This window comes from Nannobrachium achirus (assembly GCF_963921795.1).
Source record: "Nannobrachium achirus genome assembly, chromosome: 5".
NCBI classification, from domain to species: Eukaryota; Metazoa; Chordata; class Actinopteri; order Myctophiformes; family Myctophidae; genus Nannobrachium; species Nannobrachium achirus.
Genome location: NC_137814.1, coordinates 36,643,558 through 36,664,794, shown reverse-complemented (window position 1 = coordinate 36,664,794; position 21,237 = coordinate 36,643,558). Strand labels below are relative to the sequence as shown.

The 21,237-nt window shown below is 39.8% G+C and overlaps 2 protein-coding genes across 2 annotated transcripts; both read left to right on the top strand.

Moving 5' to 3' along the window:
* The first annotated feature begins 218 nt into the window (after nt 1-218).
* Nucleotides 219-11,569, top strand: abcb8 (ATP-binding cassette, sub-family B (MDR/TAP), member 8). The gene is made up of 16 exons (XM_080726523.1): nt 219-391; nt 1,032-1,368; nt 2,140-2,295; nt 3,010-3,104; nt 3,572-3,677; nt 4,291-4,452; nt 4,563-4,648; nt 5,234-5,331; nt 5,485-5,590; nt 5,706-5,739; nt 8,745-8,881; nt 9,274-9,368; nt 9,470-9,603; nt 10,560-10,707; nt 10,822-11,072; nt 11,253-11,569. Exons 1-16 carry the CDS (start codon nt 294-296, stop codon nt 11,334-11,336), a joined length of 2,127 nt encoding a protein of 708 aa, XP_080582649.1. The 5' UTR covers nt 219-293; the 3' UTR covers nt 11,337-11,569.
* A 1,119-nt stretch (nt 11,570-12,688) lies between these two features.
* cdk5 (cyclin dependent kinase 5) lies at nt 12,689-20,209 on the top strand. The gene is made up of 12 exons (XM_080726571.1): nt 12,689-12,830; nt 13,097-13,185; nt 14,099-14,166; nt 14,299-14,359; nt 14,474-14,530; nt 14,722-14,817; nt 15,536-15,610; nt 15,864-15,960; nt 16,086-16,157; nt 16,627-16,685; nt 17,295-17,375; nt 18,278-20,209. Exons 1-12 carry the CDS (start codon nt 12,794-12,796, stop codon nt 18,362-18,364), a joined length of 879 nt encoding a protein of 292 aa, XP_080582697.1. The 5' UTR covers nt 12,689-12,793; the 3' UTR covers nt 18,365-20,209.
* Nucleotides 20,210-21,237: the final 1,028 nt, after the last annotated feature.

Here is a 21,237-nt window from a genome sequence, read left to right as displayed (position 1 = left end):
TTAAGCGTACCATATTGTGACATCAATAAAACTTCAGTAAGCCCTTTATTTTTGAAATATGACCGTTTGTGTAGACGTATGTGGCATATTGGCTAAATTGCTTAACACCAGGTTGAGGTCTATCCATGACGCTCGTGAGTTACGACCGTTCATCGTTCATAAATGCAATGCACCCTGGGGCTTACTGTAAAAATGGCAGCCTGCATGTTGCTCCTTGATAAATCCTTCTTCGCTTAGAGATTAGTTTAGTTGTTGAACCTAACGAACTTATTCCCCTATGAAACAATCGAAATATGTTTCACTTACTTTGCTGTAGAGTAAGCAGCCCAGCAGCAGTTCGGCCATTACACGCGCGATTCAATAAAAGAACAGATTTGTGGAATATTTCAAGGTAGGATAACATGGACCTGAGATTTAGCTAAATTATTAGTTATTAAATTATAGATTACTGTAATAATTGTCTAATAGCTGTTGGTTCTAGTACACCTTGCCTGGCCTGGAGCTTACCTATTTTACACTGTTATCAAATACTATAATAGCTATCAAACCTAATCATAAACACTACTGCCCATCAGTGAGTGAGTCAGTGAGAGCTTTGTTTTCATTTGGCTTTATATAGTGACAGTATGTACAGATGACTGTAGACTAGATTAAACAGACATCCTTACCCTCCCCCTGACCCTTCTTTGCAAATACCTTTTATTTTTCATTGTTGTTTTTTCTTTACAACTGGTTTTCTGATGATATCTACTGCATAATACTGTGTTCTATCTGTCTGTTATTCAATATGAGTTAAAGAGAAGGATCTCCTTGGAAATAAGCTGCAATAGCCTACTTACCTGAGTTTCCTTTTAGTTGACCTTGTACCATGCAGTGAACTATACTGTCATGAAACTGTCTGCACCTTTCCCTTTGCAAACTTCTAATAAATACTTCAATCAATCAAATCAAAAACCTGTCAGACTGTCTGTAGTCATAACCTAATACACATAATGTTCATTTAGCCTATATCCCTTACTGTTTTATTTCAGATCCAGGTTGTATGGATCGCCAGGTTCCAATGCACACAGCTCCTGTCAACAACCCAGCAATGCTTTTAACCGCGTCTGGAGCCTGGGTCAGAGAGCGGCCCGTCAGGCCAACACCCGTTCATCAAAACCTCCACCCTTGGCTCTGAAGTATATCCTGGGGCCAGTGGCCCTCACTGTTTCTGCACGACTATTTGGTCATGTAGCTTATTGTGAGGCAGACGCCAATAATAACATCCCACTGGAAGTTGTAGGCAAAGAGAACTTGCCTGAGTTTAAATGGCATATCCTGTGGGAGTTTGTCAAACCTCATCTCTTCGCTCTGATTGGCGCTGTTGTGGTAAACATTAATCAACCTTAAAGGACAACTCCGCCCTAAATCACTTCTAGGCTAATTTTCCTACTTATATTGATCCAAAAATACTGTCCATGGGGTCTATTAGGCAGAAATGCCCCTGTTGTCCAGTTTCCCCAGCAGAACACAGCAGCTGTCACAGCATAGAGTGGAGCTTATAAGCCTATCGCGTTTACACTTATTTGTTGTGTTCAAAAGTGATTTTCTTTTTCATGAATGTGTTACTAGTTGTCATTACAAACACATCCATGCCTTGGTTGTCCCACACAAGCCACCACAATCTCATAAATAATGTTTTGGGGTGAGCATTCGGCACAAGTGCCAATCAAAGTGACTGCACTGGCCAATCACAGGGCATCTTTTCCGGGACTTGGCAAAACACATAAAAGCATAACATCTGTTTAGCAGAGTGCGATGGCTTGTGTGGGACAGCGATGACATGGATGTGTTTGTAATGACAACTAGTACCACATTCATGAAAAATAAAAACACATTTGACCACAACAAATAGTGTAAAAGTGATAGGCTTATTATCTCCACTCTATGCTGTGACAGCTGCTGTGTTCTGCTGGGGAAAGTGGACAACAGGGGCATTTCTGCCTAATAGACCCCATGGACAGTATCTTTGGATCAATATAAGTAGGAAAATGAGCCTAGAAGTGATTTAGGGCGGAGTTGTCCTTTAAAGTCAAATCTGTGTCTGGGACCTGCTGTGATGTGAACGTGCTTAACTGTCATTACTTTTCTTTTGCTCAGCTTGCATTTGGTGCTGCCATCTTAAATATACACATTCCGCTGATGTTGGGGAACTTGGTGAATATTGTGGCACGCTACTTGAGTGAACATGCAGGGGACTATGTCCTTGAGATCCGGGCACCTGCACTTAAGCTGCTTGGGCTGTATGGGATCCAGGTAAGTTGACGGAAATTATGTGAAATGACAATTAGAACCAACAGCAGGTCTGTCGCACCAAATTCTGGGCCCTGGGTACAAGGATTCACTGCATGAATGTTCTTCATAGGGGGAGGGGGTTTAACCCATTTAGACTGGGAACGGCTTATTACGCATTATTTTGAAAAATAGCAGATCTACAAGCTCACAGTGCAGCGCTGCAAGCTTGTAAATCTGCTATTTAAAAAAAAAAAAAAACATTTGTCCAAATCTTTGAATATTTCAAATCCTTCCAAGGTTTTATGAAAAACCTATGTTTCTATGTCAGTGGTGCTCAAACCTTTTCATGTGAATACCCCCAAAATGATATGTATTTGGCCACAGACCCCATCTCAAAACCTTTAGTTCCAGGGACCCCCCAGAAGCAAAATTTGAGTTACAAATGTTCGCTCAAAAAATACATACCGGTATATTCAAAGATTTGCACACATTTTCATGACTTTTCAAAAATAGCTACGCGCCACTCAGTGCCACGCTGTGAGCTTGTATATCTGCTATTTTTCAATAGCTAAAGTATACATTAGGGCCCTAGAAACTCAGTCCCACTCCCCCCCCCTTGTGACACCCCTGACCAACAGCATGTCATAACTGATTCAAAAGACAATTCTGATGTATTGGAAACAATGGTGAAGATCATCACTCTGACATTGTTTAACTATCACCTATTTCATGCAGGGTCTGTTGACTAGCGGCTACATCATCCTGCTGTCCAGGGTTGGGGAGAGAGTAGCAGCAGACATGAGGAAGACCCTTTTTGCTTCTTTGCTGAGGTACCTTCTCCCAGCAGACTGTGACATCATCCACCGTTTTATGGTGCAACATAAAAATGTTTGTAGAAATGTATTAGCAATGTGCCATATTGCTAAAGCATGTCAGTGCTCTAGATAGGGTACTAGAATTCCATCCTGTGTGGCGTAATACACATGTAGTAAATGTATTTTCAGCAAGCAACATTATCCACACGATCCATCCCCTACTAAACTAAATGCTGGCCCAATGCACACGATATGGGTAATAGAGGGAACTACATTCGCTGTTTAATAACACACAGAACAGAGCAAAGTTAGCTTACATTTTTAGCAAAAGCGAACATATACATTCTTGGGATGCTATTGGTAGTTTTGAAAAAGATATGTTACATTAAACCATAAAGCTGTCAATAGAATAAATTATTGTCCACTGTGAAGACCTGGGATTGACCACAGTAATGGTCACCATGCCTGTTACTTTTTCATAGGCAAGATGTGGCTTTCTTTGACGCCAATAAGACTGGTCAACTGGTGAACCGCTTGACTGCCGACATTCAGGAGTTCAAGTCATCTTTTAAATTGGTTATTTCTCAGGTATGATGCTATTTGCTTGCAGATTATATATATGTGTGTGTGTGTGTGTGTGTGTGTGTGTGTGTGTGTGTGTGTGTGTGTGTGTGTGTGTGTGTGTGTGTGTGTGTGTGTGTGTGTGTGTTGTGGAAATATGCCCACAATAAGTCATTCCTATATTATTATATCCTATTTGATTTGATGGACTGCAACAATGTTAAAATGATTGTTGTGGGCAGCCCAGTCCGTTTTTTTCTTTTCAAGATTAAGATATTTGGTATTCCTTTTTATTAGACAAATACCCCTCTTATATAAACCCATTGAAACTTCAAACTCCATTTTGACCATGTCCTAATGTATGATGTTGTCCTTCTAATGTATGAGGAGGCTGTATTTTGCTCTCTGCATTACTGATCAGTCACCAGAACCAGGGACGTGTGTTTTCAACGAGGTTACAATGGAGTTTACAATGGGTTTATATCAGATCTAATAAAATGAATATCGAATAACTATATATTGAATCGAGCAACTTAAAAACTGTTTGGGGTGCACACAAAATTCTGAGTACAAACGTAGTGTTTTAAAGTGAAATACCCCTTTAAGTGTTCTAATTATTGGTTGTTTTCCTTTTTTACAGGGACTACGGAGTGCTACACAGACAGTTGGCTGTTTTGTCTCCCTTTACTTCATCTCCCCCAAACTCACTGGCTTGACTGTAGTCGTCCTGCCCTGTCTAGTGGGAGCAGGGGCTTTTATTGGCTCATTCCTTCGCAAGCTGTCACGTTTGGCCCAAGAACAGGTGTGACAGAGTATTTCAGAGTTATTGTGCCTCATTTCGTTGTCATTTTGTTGTCGGAATCTTTCCATTTGATAGTGAGAGCGTCTTGATCGCACTGTATGGAATTTTAGGTGTCGAAAGCAACAGGTGTGGCAGACGAGGCACTTGGCAACGTGCGGACAGTGAAAGCCTTTGCCATGGAAGAGCGAGAGCTGCTGTAAGTGCTGTAAATGTGTTTTCTGTATGTACTGATCATATTTGTGTATCTATTAAATCAGGTGTGGGAAACTTTGATGATGGAGAGGGCCACTATACTTCCACCTTCACTCCAGAGGGCCACATTGCATATTGCTACGTCCTACTTTGTCATTCTAGTATCTCATACAAAAGAAGCAAAAATAGCTTGTAGATCGCCTATTTTTACTTCTTTTGAATTGGAATCCTGAATTATTTTTTGTTATTTTTTTAATTGGAATCCTGAAATGTAACATTTTGATTTAATTTCAAACGCATTTAGTTATACTTATGTTAAATTAATGAACTTAAATACAAATACATTGGACATAAAAAATGACATTTTAATACTACTATACTAGTCATTAAGCTACTAATATAGACTGATGGAATTAAAGCAGGTCATGTTTGGAATTATAACAGCTGAAATCAATAATATATCAGTATTCCGGTATTAACCTGCGGGCCGCATTAAGCGAAGGTGGGGGCCGCATGTGGCCCCCGGGCCGCCAGTTGCCCATGTATGTATTAAATCTTTCAAGTTGCATTGTATCTTTTTTTCTTTAAGGCTATATGCATATGAAGTGGACAAGTCGTGTGAGATGAATGAAAATCTTGGTACAGGGATTGCCGTTTTCCAGGGCCTTTCAAATGTTGCCCTAAACTGTGAGTGCTTCTCTTTCTGTAAATTGAACATTTTGATTTGCAGATTGGTTCTGAATCACATTTTCCAGCTGACTGTTCAGTTCTGTTATTTTTGGCATTAAGTATACATCTGAAATTACTTGTATCATAATTTGTTTTATGTTGTTCACACAGGTATTGTTCTGGGAACTATTTTTGCTGGAGGATCTATGATGGCTGGTAATGAATTGTCCCCTGGAGACCTCATGTCTTTCCTTGTAGCCTCTCAAACTGTTCAGAGGTAAGAGGTAGTTCTGATTGATCATGGTGAATCATTGCACAGTACCACTGTGTACAAAGAAGTGGTCATGTTGTAATCTGACATACTGTAGCTAATGTATACACTCTACCCTCAGGTCTTTGGCTGGCATCTCTATCCTTTTTGGACAGGTGAGTGAAAATAAATGAATTAGTCTGTGTTAAATGTGTAGAAATGCAGTACAGTTACATGTGCAAGTGGTATGAATGTAGGGGTGCAACAACTAATTGAAATAATGTGTTTAATTGATTAACATGGATTCTAATTAAATAATTGATTTAGCAAAAAAATAAAATAAAATAAATATACAGTAGCATAAATGGACTTTGAATTCCAATAGGGCTGCAACAGTTCACCACTTTCAACCTGATGTCCCTATTTTGAGCATGTTATCATAGGGGAAACTTTTCAAACATTAATTTAGCAGATCAAAGTAGTAGATGAAGTAGAAATGGGCTTCAGTAGTTCACCAGACTAAGCAATGTAGTTGATTATCGCCTCACTTCATATAAGAAACTAGAATCAAATGTTTTTTGATAGAAAGTTTTGGGTGCTTGTTGTTTTCTTAAAGTGTTAAGCCGCAGGGGGGTCCGGGGGGGGGGGGGGTAATCTGCATAATACCTTGTTAAAGTGTCCATTTTGTTAAACTTTGCATTTGTAGTTATTTTACTGTAATTTACCAACATAGTAACCAGCACAGATAGACAAAGAGACATTCATGGATTCATATTTATTCAGAACTAACTTATCTTCCCCCCTGGACCCAGGGTATGGCAGCTGCATACCCCTGCCATACCCAATTGACGCCCCTGAGTCAAAACATGCATTGCGTTCTACCTTTTCTTTGCTGACATCAACCCGTTACACACAGTGCTGCAAAGTGCATGATGATACTCGTCAATTCTGCGCTTCTTTATTAACTAATTTACCTTGCTCCATTGTTGGCTAAATGACGTTTCGTTTCGGCGTCTTTTGGGCAAATCTGCAAGTACTCTCGCCGTGGTTTCATCCACAAGCGTGGGAGGACGGAGGAGTGACGGCGGAGCGTTCAGTGTGAGCGATCTGCTCTATAAATGAAATGCACACACGTGTGTGTCTGTGAGCTTGTGTATCTGCTATTTTTCTATACCAATGAAACGGGAGATTTGCAGAGATATGTAAATGTAACCATTAAAGCAATAACACCACTCTGAATGGAGAGAAAAACAGATCTCCGATCTCATTTCATGCTTGTGTAACTCGACAGATCTCCATCTCAGCCAGTGCTTGTGTAATTTGCGGGGAATATATTAATCTGACTCTGATTACAAACCACTTGAACTCCGACTTCTATATCCTATCATGCCAGGGGGAACAAACCCAATTGCGAGCTTGTTGATTTGTGGCACTGCATAGATTGGCAAAAATAGATTTGGTGTAGTGTAGACTGAATATGTGGTCAAAGTAAAGAGCAAAATTGGGTCCCGTTTTATTCCAGAGGTTTTGAGGCAGGAGTAGGCTTAGATGAGGCGAGGTAGGCTACTGAAGCTCCGTATACTGCGTATATCACAGCGGTGCTTAATAATAAGTGAACTTTCCGTCGGCGAAGTCCTTCTGATGGATTTTTCTTGGCTGTCAATGTCTCTATAGTCCAAAAAATCGCTCTGAACGTGAGTAAAACGATAGTGTACTGTGTACGCTGTATCGACTTGTCATCTAAAGCATTGCCAAATGGGAAATGTTAACTTGAGCATGTTTAAACCACTCACCGTTTTTTCCTCCTCTGCTGCAATGAATCGCTCGCCTCTGCTCGCACGAGCCGAGCACAAACGAGGAAGGGCGAAACTTGCCGAGGCACAAATGAGGGAAGGCTGGTGGGCTGTGGCGCTCGATTCCACATCTAACGAGGAGAAAGCCTCGTTAAAATACGTGCAGACAGCCTGGCTCCGCCCGGCCAAATACCTTCCGACACGTATATCGCCCTTCCCAAACCAAAGAAGGGGGGCGAAAAAGCAACTAGCAAAGCCCACGGATAGAGGAGCAGTTGATTCCACATGATCTGCACGCTGAGCGGGGGCGGCGCCCACTGACTTCAATAGAATACGTGGAGCCAGCCGAGAGAACCGCCCGCGTTTATCATCAAGTGACATTTATCCACTTCCCATGCCCACGTCACTTCCAAAGTGACTTCCAAACCCTAGGTAAGGAGTTTTGGTCATAGATTCCCAAAACTAAAAAGAAACAATATATTTTAAAAAGTTGTGTGCTTGATTATTCAATTAATTGAAAAAGTAATCGATCCAATACTCACTATGAAAATAATCGATAGTTGCAGCGCTATATAAATACACAGCTCAAAAAAATAAAGGGAACACCCAAAAAACCCAACATAGACCTGCCAGTCCATGTGTTCTCTGGCAAATGTCAATCGGGCTGCACGGTGTTGGGCTGTGAGCACAGGCCCCACTTGTGGACGTCGGGCCCTCATACCACCATCATGGAGTCTGTTTCTCACAGTTTGAGCAGAAACATTCACATTAGTGGCCTGCTGAAGGTCGTTTTGTAGGGCTCTGGCAGTGCTCCTCCTGTTCCTCCTTGCACAAAGGACCAGATTGCGGTCCTGCGGCTGGGTTGTTGTCCTCCTACGGCCCCCTCCACGTCTCCTGGTGTACTGGCCTGTCTCCTGGTATCGCCTCCATGCTCTGGACACTGTGCTGTGCTAGCAAACCTTCTTGCCACAGTGCGCATTGATGTGCCATCCTGGATGAGCAGCACTACCTGAGCAACTTCTGTGGGTTGCAGATACCGCCTCATGCTACCTCTAGTGGTCAGGGCACTGGCAAAATCCAAAACTAACCACAAATCTGCCAGAAAGGATGAGGACAGGCAAATGGTCTGTGGCCACCACCTGCAAAACCATTCCTTTTTTAGGGGTTGTCTTGCAAATTGCCTCATTTTCACCTGTTGTCTTTTCCATTTGCACAACAGCAGATGAAACTGATTCATAATCAGTGTTGCTTCCTAACTGGCCAGGTTGATATCCCAAAAGTGTGATTGACTTGGAGTTACATTGCAATGATTATGCGTTCCCTTTATTTTTTTGAGCAGTGTACATTTATTGTAAGGGGTATTTTTCTGTCCAACATTTCCTGTACAGATGGTGAGAGGAATGAGTTCTGGTGCTCGGATTTTTGAGTATCTGGCTTTGGAGCCTACTATACCAAACTCTGGGGGAGGACGCATTCCATACAGTTCTCTTATGGGAAGGGTTGACTTTATGAACATTTCATTCAGGTAAGAACCCTTGCTTTATAAAACATGAAAGAAATACTTCACCTTTGTTCAGCCTAATCTCCATACATCAATCCTCATTAATGCTAATTTATGTCTAATGAGGTTATCTGTGGATTGTTTCCATATAATGGATCCTACTACCTTTCTCTTCCTGGATCTCATGGTAAAACATTAGCTAGGTTGTAGCATCAATAATTTTTGGAAAGAAGTTTGAATCATCTGAGATAATGTCATTGGCACGTACATTTGTGAGCTATCCTCAGCCCAACTCTGAGGCATTAGTGAGCAGGACCGATATACAGAGATTAGATTGAAAAAAGGTTAATTGTTCCTTAAATATCCATTTTCTGTGTAACATTCATATATGTTATTTCTTATGTGAATGTTTATAGCTATCCAACCAGACCTGGTCATGAGATCTTGAAGAACTTCAATTTAACACTGCCCCCTTATAAAACTATTGCTATTGTTGGCGAATCTGGGGGAGGTGAGTACATCTTCAGCTTGTGTGATCACAATCTTTCTGCCTCTCCAAAGCTCATGTGATCACGTGCGTGTAAATGTTTCATCCCATGTACTGGAACGCAGGAAAGTCCACAGTGGCGTCCTTGATGGAGCGCTTTTATGATCCAACCAGTGGTGTGATTATGTTGGATGGGATTGACGTACGGACACTTGACCCTAGCTGGCTCAGAGGACAGGTTATTGGCTTTATTAATCAGGTAATAATCATTTATCAACTGGGTAATATTCCATGTTATGTTTATAAAACAAATACAGTGAAAGGAAATACAAATGTTACGCTGTTTCCACCAAAAGTATCATGCAAATTCTGTTTATGTTTTTTAACATGGGAAAACCCACTATCTCTTGTGTTGTGTTTTTTGTTCTGGTTTGACTCATTCAACAGCACAAAGCCTGTTACAGGAGCTATGTCCACCATAACATTACAGATAAAAGTTTGCCTGTCATCTTCAGTTCTGGCTTTTGCCAGCAATGAGTGTGATCCATAGACTGTAAAACATAAGTGCTTTGTGAAGTGCCTGCGAGAGTGGCACTTGGTCTCTCTCTCTCTCTCTCTCTCTCTCTCTCTCTCTCTCTCTCTCTCTCTCTCTCAAACACTCACTCTACCTCTGTCTATCGTCCTCTCTCAGGTGCATGCTTTCCAGAGGCAATACATTACAACTATCCAATGACAATAATTTTTTTGCGATTGCTTGCGATGAAAAGGCATCGGGCTGGGATTCTAATTACAAAAAAGTTTGAACAACTTCTCTGTTTGGATTCTGGATCTTTATTCACACAATGTGCTTGTAAATTATTGTTACGGTTAGCAGTTATTTTTAGGGGCAAATGAGAGTGAAATACTCACACTGTAGAGCCCTGGTCATCTTATTTCCTCTTCCCTCTAATCAGAAGTAGCTCTCATACAGTAGCATGGTGCCAGAAAATGAGCTAAATTAGCATTTGAGTTTCCATCACTGCCGATCGAAGCTGGAGACAATAAATACCAGTGACCCTGATGCAGAGTAATTTGTCCCTGGAATAAATGCTGAGCGTACCTTTCCCACTAAAGACAAAAGCCAGATGTTTGTGAGTTTTAGAAGGTTTTTTGTCCAGTGGGAAAGGGGCGTTAGTACAGCAATTACCTTTTTTTGTTGTATACCTGTCTTTGCAGGAGCCAGTGTTGTTTGGCTCCTCTGTGATGGAGAACATACGCTTTGGGAAGCCCGGGGCCTCTGATGCAGAGGTCATCAACGCTGCCAAGCAGGCCAATGCTGACCGCTTCATCACAAATTTCCCAGATGGCTATAACACTTTGGTTGGTATGTATGCCAATTAAACATTTTTAAAGTATTTAAACAACACCTGATTTTAAATTGTATGCCATATGAACACCGGTAGTCAAGACAATTTACCTTTTCTCTGTGGATGCCTAGGTGAACGTGGTGTGACACTATCAGGTGGTCAGAAACAGCGTATTGCCATTGCCCGTGCCTTGATTAAAAACCCCACCATTCTGGTGTTGGACGAGGCCACTAGTGCTCTGGACGCAGAGTCGGAACGGGTGGTGCAAGAGGCTCTGGACAGGGCCACCAAGGGGCGCACGGTGCTCATCATTGCCCATCGACTCAGCACTATTCAAGGGGCCGACCTCATCTGTGTCATGAGCAATGGCCGTATTGTGGAGGTGAGGAAGCAGACACCGACAGATCATTAGAAGAAAATGAGGCACTTTCATGTCACGTGTCGGAGTCTTGCATGTTTTATTGCCTTGCTAGTTTCTATAAGGCTGACTGGTGCTTTATTATTGCACTGCATAATGTATAGCAGCAGTTAGATCTAACATCTGTCTATTTTTTGTTTTAAGGCTGGGTCACATCTGGAGCTGCTAAGCAAAGGAGGACTATATTCTGATCTGATCCGCAGGCAAACAGCTGAGGGACAGAAATGACCAAGAAAAGAAAATGGTGTGCGATAGACGTACTGTCATTTAAATGTTATTTTAAAATGCAGTGAGAAGTCTTGCAGATGAACAATAGTATGTAAGTACTGTATGTACTCTAACTCTAGTGATGGTCAGATGTTCAAAATCTATTTATACCTACAGTACAGTATGTGAATGTCTACTGTAGTTGGTATTTCTGGTGTTCATTGGGGTTGATTATTGTTCATGAACACTGTTGTACAGTATTTAATTTAAATGTTTTGCAGGATTCCTTTGCCATGTCCTGTGTAGAATTATTGTTTTGATAAAGAACATAATGTAACCTTTGATTAAGAAAATAAATCTGACTATTAAGGTTTTTTTTTTCCTTCTTTTTTTGACACATGGACAGTTTCTTTTTTTTTTTTTTTTAAATAATTTGTGTAGCTGAGTAATGTTAATGGAAGGAGAGGAACACCCGCACACTGTTTATACTTATAGGCTCCAAAAAACGTACATTTATTATAGCCAACTGCAACGTTGCGACTTTACGTCTTCATCAGGCAAAAGTTGCTTTGCACTGGTAGGCATCTGCCTTCACTGGGTAGTTATTCATCAGCGGATCATTGTGACACCATTGTGATGTCAGAACAGGTCAGCTATATCCATATATCTGAGGTCAAATGTACATATGGTCAGATGTACACATATTGGCCAGCTCCATACATGGAGATGTAGGTGATGATCCAGTCAAGTTCAAGTTCATTTATTTGTTTGTCTCCGAAGGGCGATTTGGTATACAGCAAAACATAAAAGCAGACATGTATCACAAAGACATAAAAACTCTTTGAACAATAAAATCAGGATAGCAGTTCAAGGTATCAGTGACTACAGTGAGTCAGTCTGTCAGTGAGTGCAGGTAAGAGGTAACCCAAGAAGGGCCTAGCTAAACTAGCAGCTAGAGTCTAGACAGGGCCTAATTCACATTGACATTCATAAGTAGCATCGAAATTCATGATGTCATGAGCACACAGTCAAGCACTAAATAGACTATAGGGTGGACAGATGCATGTAGCTCAGATGCAAGAGGAGTGAAGAACAGAAGAGGAATAAGAGTAACACATTAGTGACAAATTAAAGAGTGATTTTGAGTAACAATTCTGACAAATTAAAGAGGGATTTTGAGTGACGGATAGGATATGGTGGCTTCCATACTAAGAGGTCGCAATAATGATAAAATAAACATATAACATGATTTCTGTTCTTGTACCATCTGAATACTAAAGTCTGGGTGCAATTCATCATTTAGCCTCTAGATGTCACTCAGCAGCTGGGTGCCGTCTCGCGAGATTGATCCTTGACTCGAAGCTGTAAGTGCACAGTGGCCCAGCTAACATCAGTTAGCAAAACATCAACCTCAAACCTGGAGTTTTGCGCGGTTTCTTGTTTGCTGGCTGAATACAGGCTAGTGTTGTCGGCCAAACATGCAGAAATATGAAAAGCTTGAAAAAATTGGAGAGGGTAAGATATTGCTTTTTACTCCACAAAGCTAACGTTTGCTTTAGCATAGCTACTAGCTTGATATAGCTCAGTTTGCTTATTGCAGGGTAACATAGAATAAAACTGACTATTAAACTGAGGATAACGATAGATTGTGCATTTTATTGAATTACAATGAAAGCAGCAACGGTCGCAGACTGAGAGGCTGTCTGCTTTTTGTCAGCTTTACTTTGCTTTCATCATTAATATATTCGTCGCTGATTTGTTTATTTTATTTTCTCCCAAAGGTACTTATGGTACTGTGTTCAAGGCTAAAAACAGAGAAACCCACGAAATCGTGGCTTTGAAAAGGGTTAGACTGGATGACGACGATGAGGTATGTATTTATAATAAACTGTGGTTTAAAGTAACTAAGTACATTTACTTAAATACTTATGCAGTTTGTGGTACTTTTACTTTACATGGAGTATTTTCAATACGTCTACTCCAATACATCTTTGAAGAAAATGTACATTATTTTTTACTCTACTACAAAGATTTGAAAACCTTAGTTACTATTACTTTGTAGGTATACATTATTATATTATAAACTATACATTTACCACTTCAGCCATATTTAATACATAGGCTATTTTCAAATAGCCTATCTGTTGTGAGCTTGTAGATATGCTATTTTCAAACCGCCAATACTTTTGTACTTTTACTCAAGTACCATTTTGAACCATGTTTTGAACACAGGCCTTTCACTTGTAAGGGTGCCCTCACACCAAAATACCTATGAGAGTGGAATCCGCATTCTGCCAGTGCATTTCAATGAGAGTGAAGCGGTTTCATGCCAGTAGAGGATTTCTGCGAAAACCGCTCCACTCTCATATTCCATTCTCATAGGTATTTTGGTGTGAGGGCACCCTAAGGGTGCCCTCACACCAAAGTACCTATGAGAGTGGAATCCGCGTTCCGCCAATGCATTTCAATGAGAGTGAAGCGGTTTCATGCCAGCAGAGGATTTCTGCAAAAAACGCTCCCTTATCATTGAAATGCATTGGTGGAACGCAGATTCCACTCTCATGGGTATTTTGGTGTGGAAGCACCCTAACAGAGTATTTCTAGATTGTAGTATTGCTACTTTTACTTTAAGTAAAACATATGAGTACTTCCACCAGACCACCACTGATAATAAACATATGTACTTTTTCCACCACTGATAATAAACAAACTGAGGTTCCCTTCAGCGAGCATTGACTGTCTATCGCAGGCATGCCCATTTAATTTGAACTTGGTTCTTTCAGGGGGTGCCAAGTTCGGCACTGCGAGAAATATGTCTCCTGAAAGAACTGAAACATAAAAACATTGTCAGGTCAGTATTTTTTGGTCAATAAATGAAAGATTGCTTCTCTAATGTTTGTACGGTATCCTCTGCGGTTGACGCTAAATGGTGGTTCAGACTGTCAGCAGTGATATTCATTCAGTATGTTCTTGTGTTTCCCAGGCTACATGATGTTTTACACAGTGATAAGAAGTTAACCTTGGTTTTTGAATATTGTGATCAGGTAAGAGAACCTGTCTCATTCTTACTCAGTTTTGTTGTGTTGGTCCTTTTATGTCGATGAGCAAAAGATAATTGTTGTGACTGAATGAGATTGATTTGAGACTCTTAATTCCAGGATTTGAAGAAGTATTTTGACAGTTGCAATGGGGATCTAGATCCCGAAACTGTGAAGGTGAGACATTGTACATTTTAACTGACACTGTTTCGATCTTGAATGGCGTAGTTTCCAGATGGTTGAGCGGAATTGACACGCTTTAAGTCAACATGTAATCAGTATTGATTATAGGTTACCATTCAACTACTTTAAATGTAATCTTGATGAACCTTCTTTAATGAAGCTTTGACTTTCTCTCTCATGTGCAGTCATTCATGTACCAGCTATTGAAGGGCCTTGCGTTCTGTCACAGCCGAAATGTTCTCCACAGAGACCTTAAGCCACAGAATCTCCTCATAAACAGAGTGAGTATAATGCTGGTGAACGTTGACAGTTAGGGTAGCTAGAAATTATTCATTGCTGTGTTGGCAAATCATTTATTTTCCCATGCCTATATGTTGAAGGCCCGAAGAAGGACATGTTAATTCTTTGTGTGAATCATGACTTATTGTTCAAGTCAATGTACAACCAAATTCAAAACATATTGTCCTTAGGTTTTGTAAAGGTTGTATGTAGTGTATTAGGCTTTGTTCAGAATGCAGGTAAATCCATATTGTTTCTCACATATCTGTTGGGTCTTTTGATTTGTGTATTAAGACATAGACTGACCTACGGTATTGCATAGGTTGCTGTAACAAAGTAACATACTGTAGGTGTAAATAATGCTTTTATACTCTTTCGTACAACGTGTCTACACGAAAATAGCCGAGCTTCTCGGTCACAACACGTTGCGCCGAGAATCTAAGATAATGGCTGTGTTTGGAAATTGGTTGTAGATTATTTTGAACAATAACTTATGAAATTCGAAATCGTGCTTGAGTGTACACACTGAGACGCATTTTAAATGCCTAGGAATGTGTTTTAAGTGTGATTTGTTATTTTATTTTATTTTTGCAGTTCAGACTTGACAAAAACAATTTGATCCCAATCTCGATATGCAAAAAATAGTATTTGGGCTGCCACTCTGGACATAACCTTAGTGTCTTACTGAAAGATTGACCATCACTTATGTCTTATCTCCAGAATGGGGAATTGAAGTTGGCTGACTTTGGGTTGGCTCGAGCCTTTGGTATTCCAGTGAGGTGTTACTCTGCTGAGGTATGTATTTTCTGTTCACTAAAGAGCTGGAGAGACAGGGATGTACCTCTGTTACCTACCAAACACTCCTGTTATTTTATTTTTTTCTTGTTAAAGGAATAAACCTGTCTTTTTGTAAATGTTATGATGATTACAATCTCTACCTTTTTTTATATAAACTAAAAGTATCAGTAGTAAAAGTATCGGTTACACCAAATGATGTAGGGAGTGATGTAGTGAAGCATCCATCTGTGCTCTTCTGGTTGACGTCTAGGTGGTGACATTATGGTACAGGCCTCCAGATGTTCTCTTCGGTGCTAAACTGTATTCTACCTCAATTGACATGTGGTCTGCTGGTTGCATCTTTGCAGGTTTGTCATTGATAGTTAGCACATGTTATATAATGGAAACCATGAAGATTTGTTGGTGAATCTGTTTAATGGCCAGAAACTGAAGTGTTATTCATTTACTGTTGTGATCTCAATGTGATATTTAGAGTTGGCAAATGCAGGCAGACCCTTATTCCCTGGGAATGATGTGGATGACCAGTTGAAGAGAATCTTCAGATATCCTTTTGACAGTATTAGTAAATATGTATTAATCTTTAGATTTAGTTTGAAATCTGATTAGGACTTTCAAGTTGGATTAAAGAAATTGTTTACCCAAACATGGGTGGGTAGTTGATACCAAAGTTTTACTTGGGGACTTGAGCCCCTGCCCTTCTATCCGTCTGTAAAAAGTGCCCTCTCCAGACCTTGAATGCAATTTTTACTATGGGGAAAGAAATGCAAACGCCCTCTTTCCATGCCATACATGAAGGCAGCATTCAAGAGAATTGACTTGTCCAAACTCTCCTGAACTTGAATGCAGCATCTTATGTTGAAAGAATTTTTGAAATGTCAGCCCCTGCCTCTCACATTCTCTGCACGTCCCTAGCTATTCCACCAAGGCCGACTGTCCACTTATAATAGTATTACATTACAGTATGTTTCAGTTTGAAGTCAGTTGTGAAAGCCTTTCTTTAACTCTGCTTACATTGTTGGGTACACCAACTGAAGAACAGTGGCAGACAATGACGAAACTCCCAGATTACAAGGTAAACCTTTGACGCGATACACCAGACCGGCAACTGTGTCAACGCCAAAACCGCGCCCTGGAAATACTCCAGAGTTGTTTCCAGCTTGTCAGAAATGTAATCAAAACAAATATTTGATAGAGATGTCAAATGATATCAGCCAATTTAGGTCACATTCTATAGGCTTACAATGGTGATGGTTCCTCCAAAAAGGAGCAAGGCTTTGCATTGATGCGTTGATGGTCCACTGTATACTGTATTATCCAGAGCCTATGTTGGCCCAAAGCTGTTGAGCAGCTGTCTCATCGTTGTGCTCGCAAAAAACATAACTTTTTTAGGAAATGGTAAAAAGAATGTGTCCAATGTAGTTCTTTAGTCCAAGCTCTTAGTCCTCATTGGTTAAATATTTATAAAACCTGCAGACAGATTTAACCACCTTCACAGATCTACAAGCCCAACAGCGCAGCTACTTCCACGCAACATTTGTACGACGAATTAGAGTGTTCATTTTTGTAAAGACACATTGAAATATAGAAATCCAAGGTTTCGGCCGACAGCAATGATATATTTAAATAATCTTTGACTCAATTGTTGCTTTCTGTAATCTGTACCTCTCTCCTCCACCTATAGCCGTATCCAATGTATCCAGCCACCACCTCGCTGGTGAACGTGGTCCCCAAACTAAGTAGCACAGGACGGGATCTATTGCAGGTGATATGTTTTTAAATTATAATAGCTTTGATCTTTGTATGCACTCACATAAGCACACACAGATGGGTGATACATTAAAGGAAGTGTTTTGGTAAAGTGTTCATACCGTGAAGAAGACTTTCTGCTGAACCGCATTGGTTGTTTTTTAGATTCACATTGCATTGCGGCTACAAGTGTGTGACTGCTTTATCCTTAAATCTTTATCTGGGGTTTGTATTGATTTGCAGTGAATCTTGCCTCCTAAGGGGACAAATAAACCCAAACCATGCCAGGAAAGTGCCCCACATAACAGAGGAACTGGACTCCCTCACTGTAGGAGTCAAACATTCGGACCTGAACCGTTCTCTTGGTGTATGCCAGAATAGGGGAAGAATGACTCATTTGACCACATTTTTCTACTTCTTTATAGACCAGTGCCTCTAGTTTTGTCGCACTTGCTAAATTTTCAAATTTGTAACGAGGGGTTTATGCACTACAAACCTACTCCTGATATTCCTCTGCATCGGTCTGTTTTTCGACATAATCACATTATTGCACAAGCATCAGTCATTGAATGTGTACTTTTGATCACAACTTCAGACCTTATTTACTGAGGTTTTTTTTTCCCCAAAATGAAGCTCCTGCCATCCAATGCCCCAATAATAACTTTCTTAATCACTTTCAGTTTGCCGTCTTGATCCAACATTGAGTTCAACAGGGCCTGTGTAGAATTTTAATCAATGCCACAGAAGTTGCCACAAAGATGATAGGATGTTAATTGCTTAATTGTATCGTCCTACGTGTTCTTCTCTTTTTCCTTTTAATTTGTCACCTGTCTGTATATAACTAATGTTCAAGTTTCTATATATATATGTATGGCTGTGAGTGCATTGTACTAACAGCTTTCCTTTGTTCTTGCCCAGAATCTGTTGAAATGTAATCCAGTCCAAAGGATCTCTGCCGAAGAGGCCTTGCAGCACCCCTACTTTGCTGATTTCTGCCCTCCCTAAGGCTTAATTGCCATACTGGGTACTGAACCACAGCTGCCATAATCAATCGTCCTTCACTCTGAGGTCATTAGGACCTAACAACAATACTCCCCTACATTTCACTCTGTTGTGCCTCCTTGTTGAACAACGGCCTGGTGGCCTAGGATTTATTTGGGTGCAAGCCAGTCTGTCTTTTCTTGGTCTCGCTAGGTATGTATTCTTTTGAACCCACAAATGTGGTAATCATGCAGAAACAACAAATCTAGCTCTGTAGGATCTCTCAACCACAAAGCCCTCATTTTCACAAATTTCAATCTGTGCTGTTAATCTCCATTTGAGTCCAACAGTGAGCCACCGAAATACGCTGTCACGTCAAATGTGTACGTGCATCTTACTTAACGTTACATTGAGAACCTGGTCTAAAATGTATTCTGTTAACAAACAAATGTATGTAATGTGACAGCATTTTTAGTTTTATTGTAATTGTTCACGTTTATGAAACGTCATGCACAGCACAGAATATTTTGGTTTACTACTTATAAGTAATTATTTAAAAAAGAAATTACTGAGGAGACAGACTTGTATTATGTTCTGTGTAGTGTGTACACAAAACCTTTTCCACTGCTTTTAATAAACGATTGTATAATATAATTGGAAGTGGGGGGGAAAAAAACGTATTTCTCAGGCTTTATTTTTGTTTTTGCACTTTGTAAAATGGCAGTTCCATTCTACAGTAAATCATTTACATACTATACAATTATGTTTGACACTGAGAGACAGGTGGTTAATGAATGGGCCAACATAGATTCAGAGAGGACCATGAGTGAGTTGTTGCATTTCTTTTTAACATGATCTTTTCTGATTATCCTGATATGTTTTAGCTTATTAAAGATGCTTAATAGCTTTTGTAATAGTGAGGTGAAAAAAAGCCACTGACACTTGTATTATCATTTAATTGTTTTGCACCACTTGCTATACAGTATGTGTATTTTGGCTGCTTAATTTGGTTTCAAGCTTACAACATCTGCAGTGTTGTATTACTTCTGTTTGTTACTTCCCAAAAAAGCCTATATTACGGAGTTGTCTTTGAAATCATTAAGTAGGGGGAACGTTTATTTTCATTTTGCTGATGTCAGACAAGAAAGGAATGCATGTATTTATTGATAATTGAATGTTGGCTTTTTTTGCATTGTCTTTTTTTTCTATATACAACAGCTATTCATTTGGTACAGAGGTTCTTCACTAAGTAATGAAACATGACAGATCTACAGAAGTTACGGTTTCATCATTAAAATCGTACATTTGTTTGTATTTAATTACCTAATAGTGGGTACAACACGGCCAAATTCAGACTGCTGTGATCGTGCAGCAGTTTGCATTAAGTAGCACTGCTTTAATTACACATTTTTTATTTTGAATGAAGAGTGGATTTTGCACTTTCCTAGTATTCCTCTTGGTTTCATTGGTAGAAGTTGGTTCATGTATTGGGACGAATGCAGTCGGTCTTATTTTCAACCACAATGGTTCCAAAATTCAATAAAGTGGCCACAAATACACCAACTACCCTGTGTCTGAAAGTCATACATTTGCTTAATGCAACAGGCCATAGCACTTGACTAAATATAATGGAGCTGTGTTAAGAAAATGTTTCCATAAGACTGAGAATGTTAGAATTTAAGAGATTCTTTACTATTCAATGTGTACCACAGAGTTGAAATCACAAATCTACGATATAATGCACATACAAAGGAGGTTAACCAGATGAAGCAAGTCCACTGCTCTAGCTAACATTGTTTTCATTAAATATACAAAGTGGGTTGCCAGTAGAGCCAGTCCTATACAAATACATTTTTCAATCAAACTCAAAACTGTAATTATGTATCGAATGAATAAAATAAAAGCCCATGAACATATTGCATTTCTTATCATTAATTGTATACCATCCCTTTATTGCTCAATCCCAAGCATGGTTTGAGAAGATCTTTATAAATGTTTAATACATTGTACCTCAGGGTGTGGAGCGCAGCCACTTTGTTTCATCTGGCTTTAAAGTACAGACAATACAACGTAAATAACACTGTTAGTAATACATAGAGTCCAGAGATACTTGAAATATACTGATCATGCAGAAGAAAATGGGTGATGTGCAATATTGTAAGAACAAAATAACTTCATTGGCTGCCAGATACTATACTAATATTGTCATCTACTTGTCTCTCTCTCTCTCGCTATATATGTACAGTATATATATATATATAACAGTTCAATATTTAATGTTGCTATTTCAGATACCCATGTGCTTTGATTGAAAGTAAGGCAGAAGGAGCAGGGGAGGTAATATAACTATAGTGAATCAGCTGATTCGTTAAGTCTTGTGAAAAAGCAATTGTTACGCTCATAAAACATGACGGTCAAAATGATGGTAATGCAACATCATCAGTCAAATGATGGTAATACAACATCATCAATAGCATCACTGTGTAAAATGAACTGGCATCGTTCTAATTTGCAGCTGTTCAAGCTAGAGCTAATTCAGCAGCTGCATAAGCAATAAGCAATGAATTGAAAAACGGAATTCCAAATCAGTGTATATCTGAATCAAGGTAGTTATTGCTCAAAAGACACCAGAAATTCTTCATTTTACCATACACCCCTGAAAAGTAAACACACTTCCTTTTGGATATTGGCCCTCAGTGAGGTTTGGCTCCACTTGGAGTATGTTCTTATTCCTGATAAAGCTGCAACATATTGCACACGACACACACTACTATATGCACTGTGTGTACAAACAATGACAGCCAGTTATTGGCTTTGGAGTGATGGCTAACCTCCAAGACTTTGTGCTTCACATGAACAGTCATCTAATATAATACAGACAGAACAGTAATAAAGCT

Bases quoted from the DNA above. Each gene is read 5' to 3' on its own strand.
- abcb8 (XM_080726523.1), top strand. From the start codon at position 294: ATGTTTCACTTACTTTGCTGTAGAGTAAGCAGCCCAGCAGCAGTTCGG. The intron at 1,369-2,139 runs GTAAACATTAAT...TCTTTTGCTCAG, and splicing joins CTCTGATTGGCGCTGTTGTG to CTTGCATTTGGTGCTGCCAT. The intron at 3,105-3,571 runs GTACCTTCTCCC...ACTTTTTCATAG, and splicing joins CTTTTTGCTTCTTTGCTGAG to GCAAGATGTGGCTTTCTTTG.
- cdk5 (XM_080726571.1), top strand. From the start codon at position 12,794: ATGCAGAAATATGAAAAGCTTGAAAAAATTGGAGAGG. The intron at 12,831-13,096 runs GTAAGATATTGC...TTTCTCCCAAAG, and splicing joins GCTTGAAAAAATTGGAGAGG to GTACTTATGGTACTGTGTTC. The intron at 15,961-16,085 runs GTTTGTCATTGA...TGTGATATTTAG, and splicing joins TGCTGGTTGCATCTTTGCAG to AGTTGGCAAATGCAGGCAGA.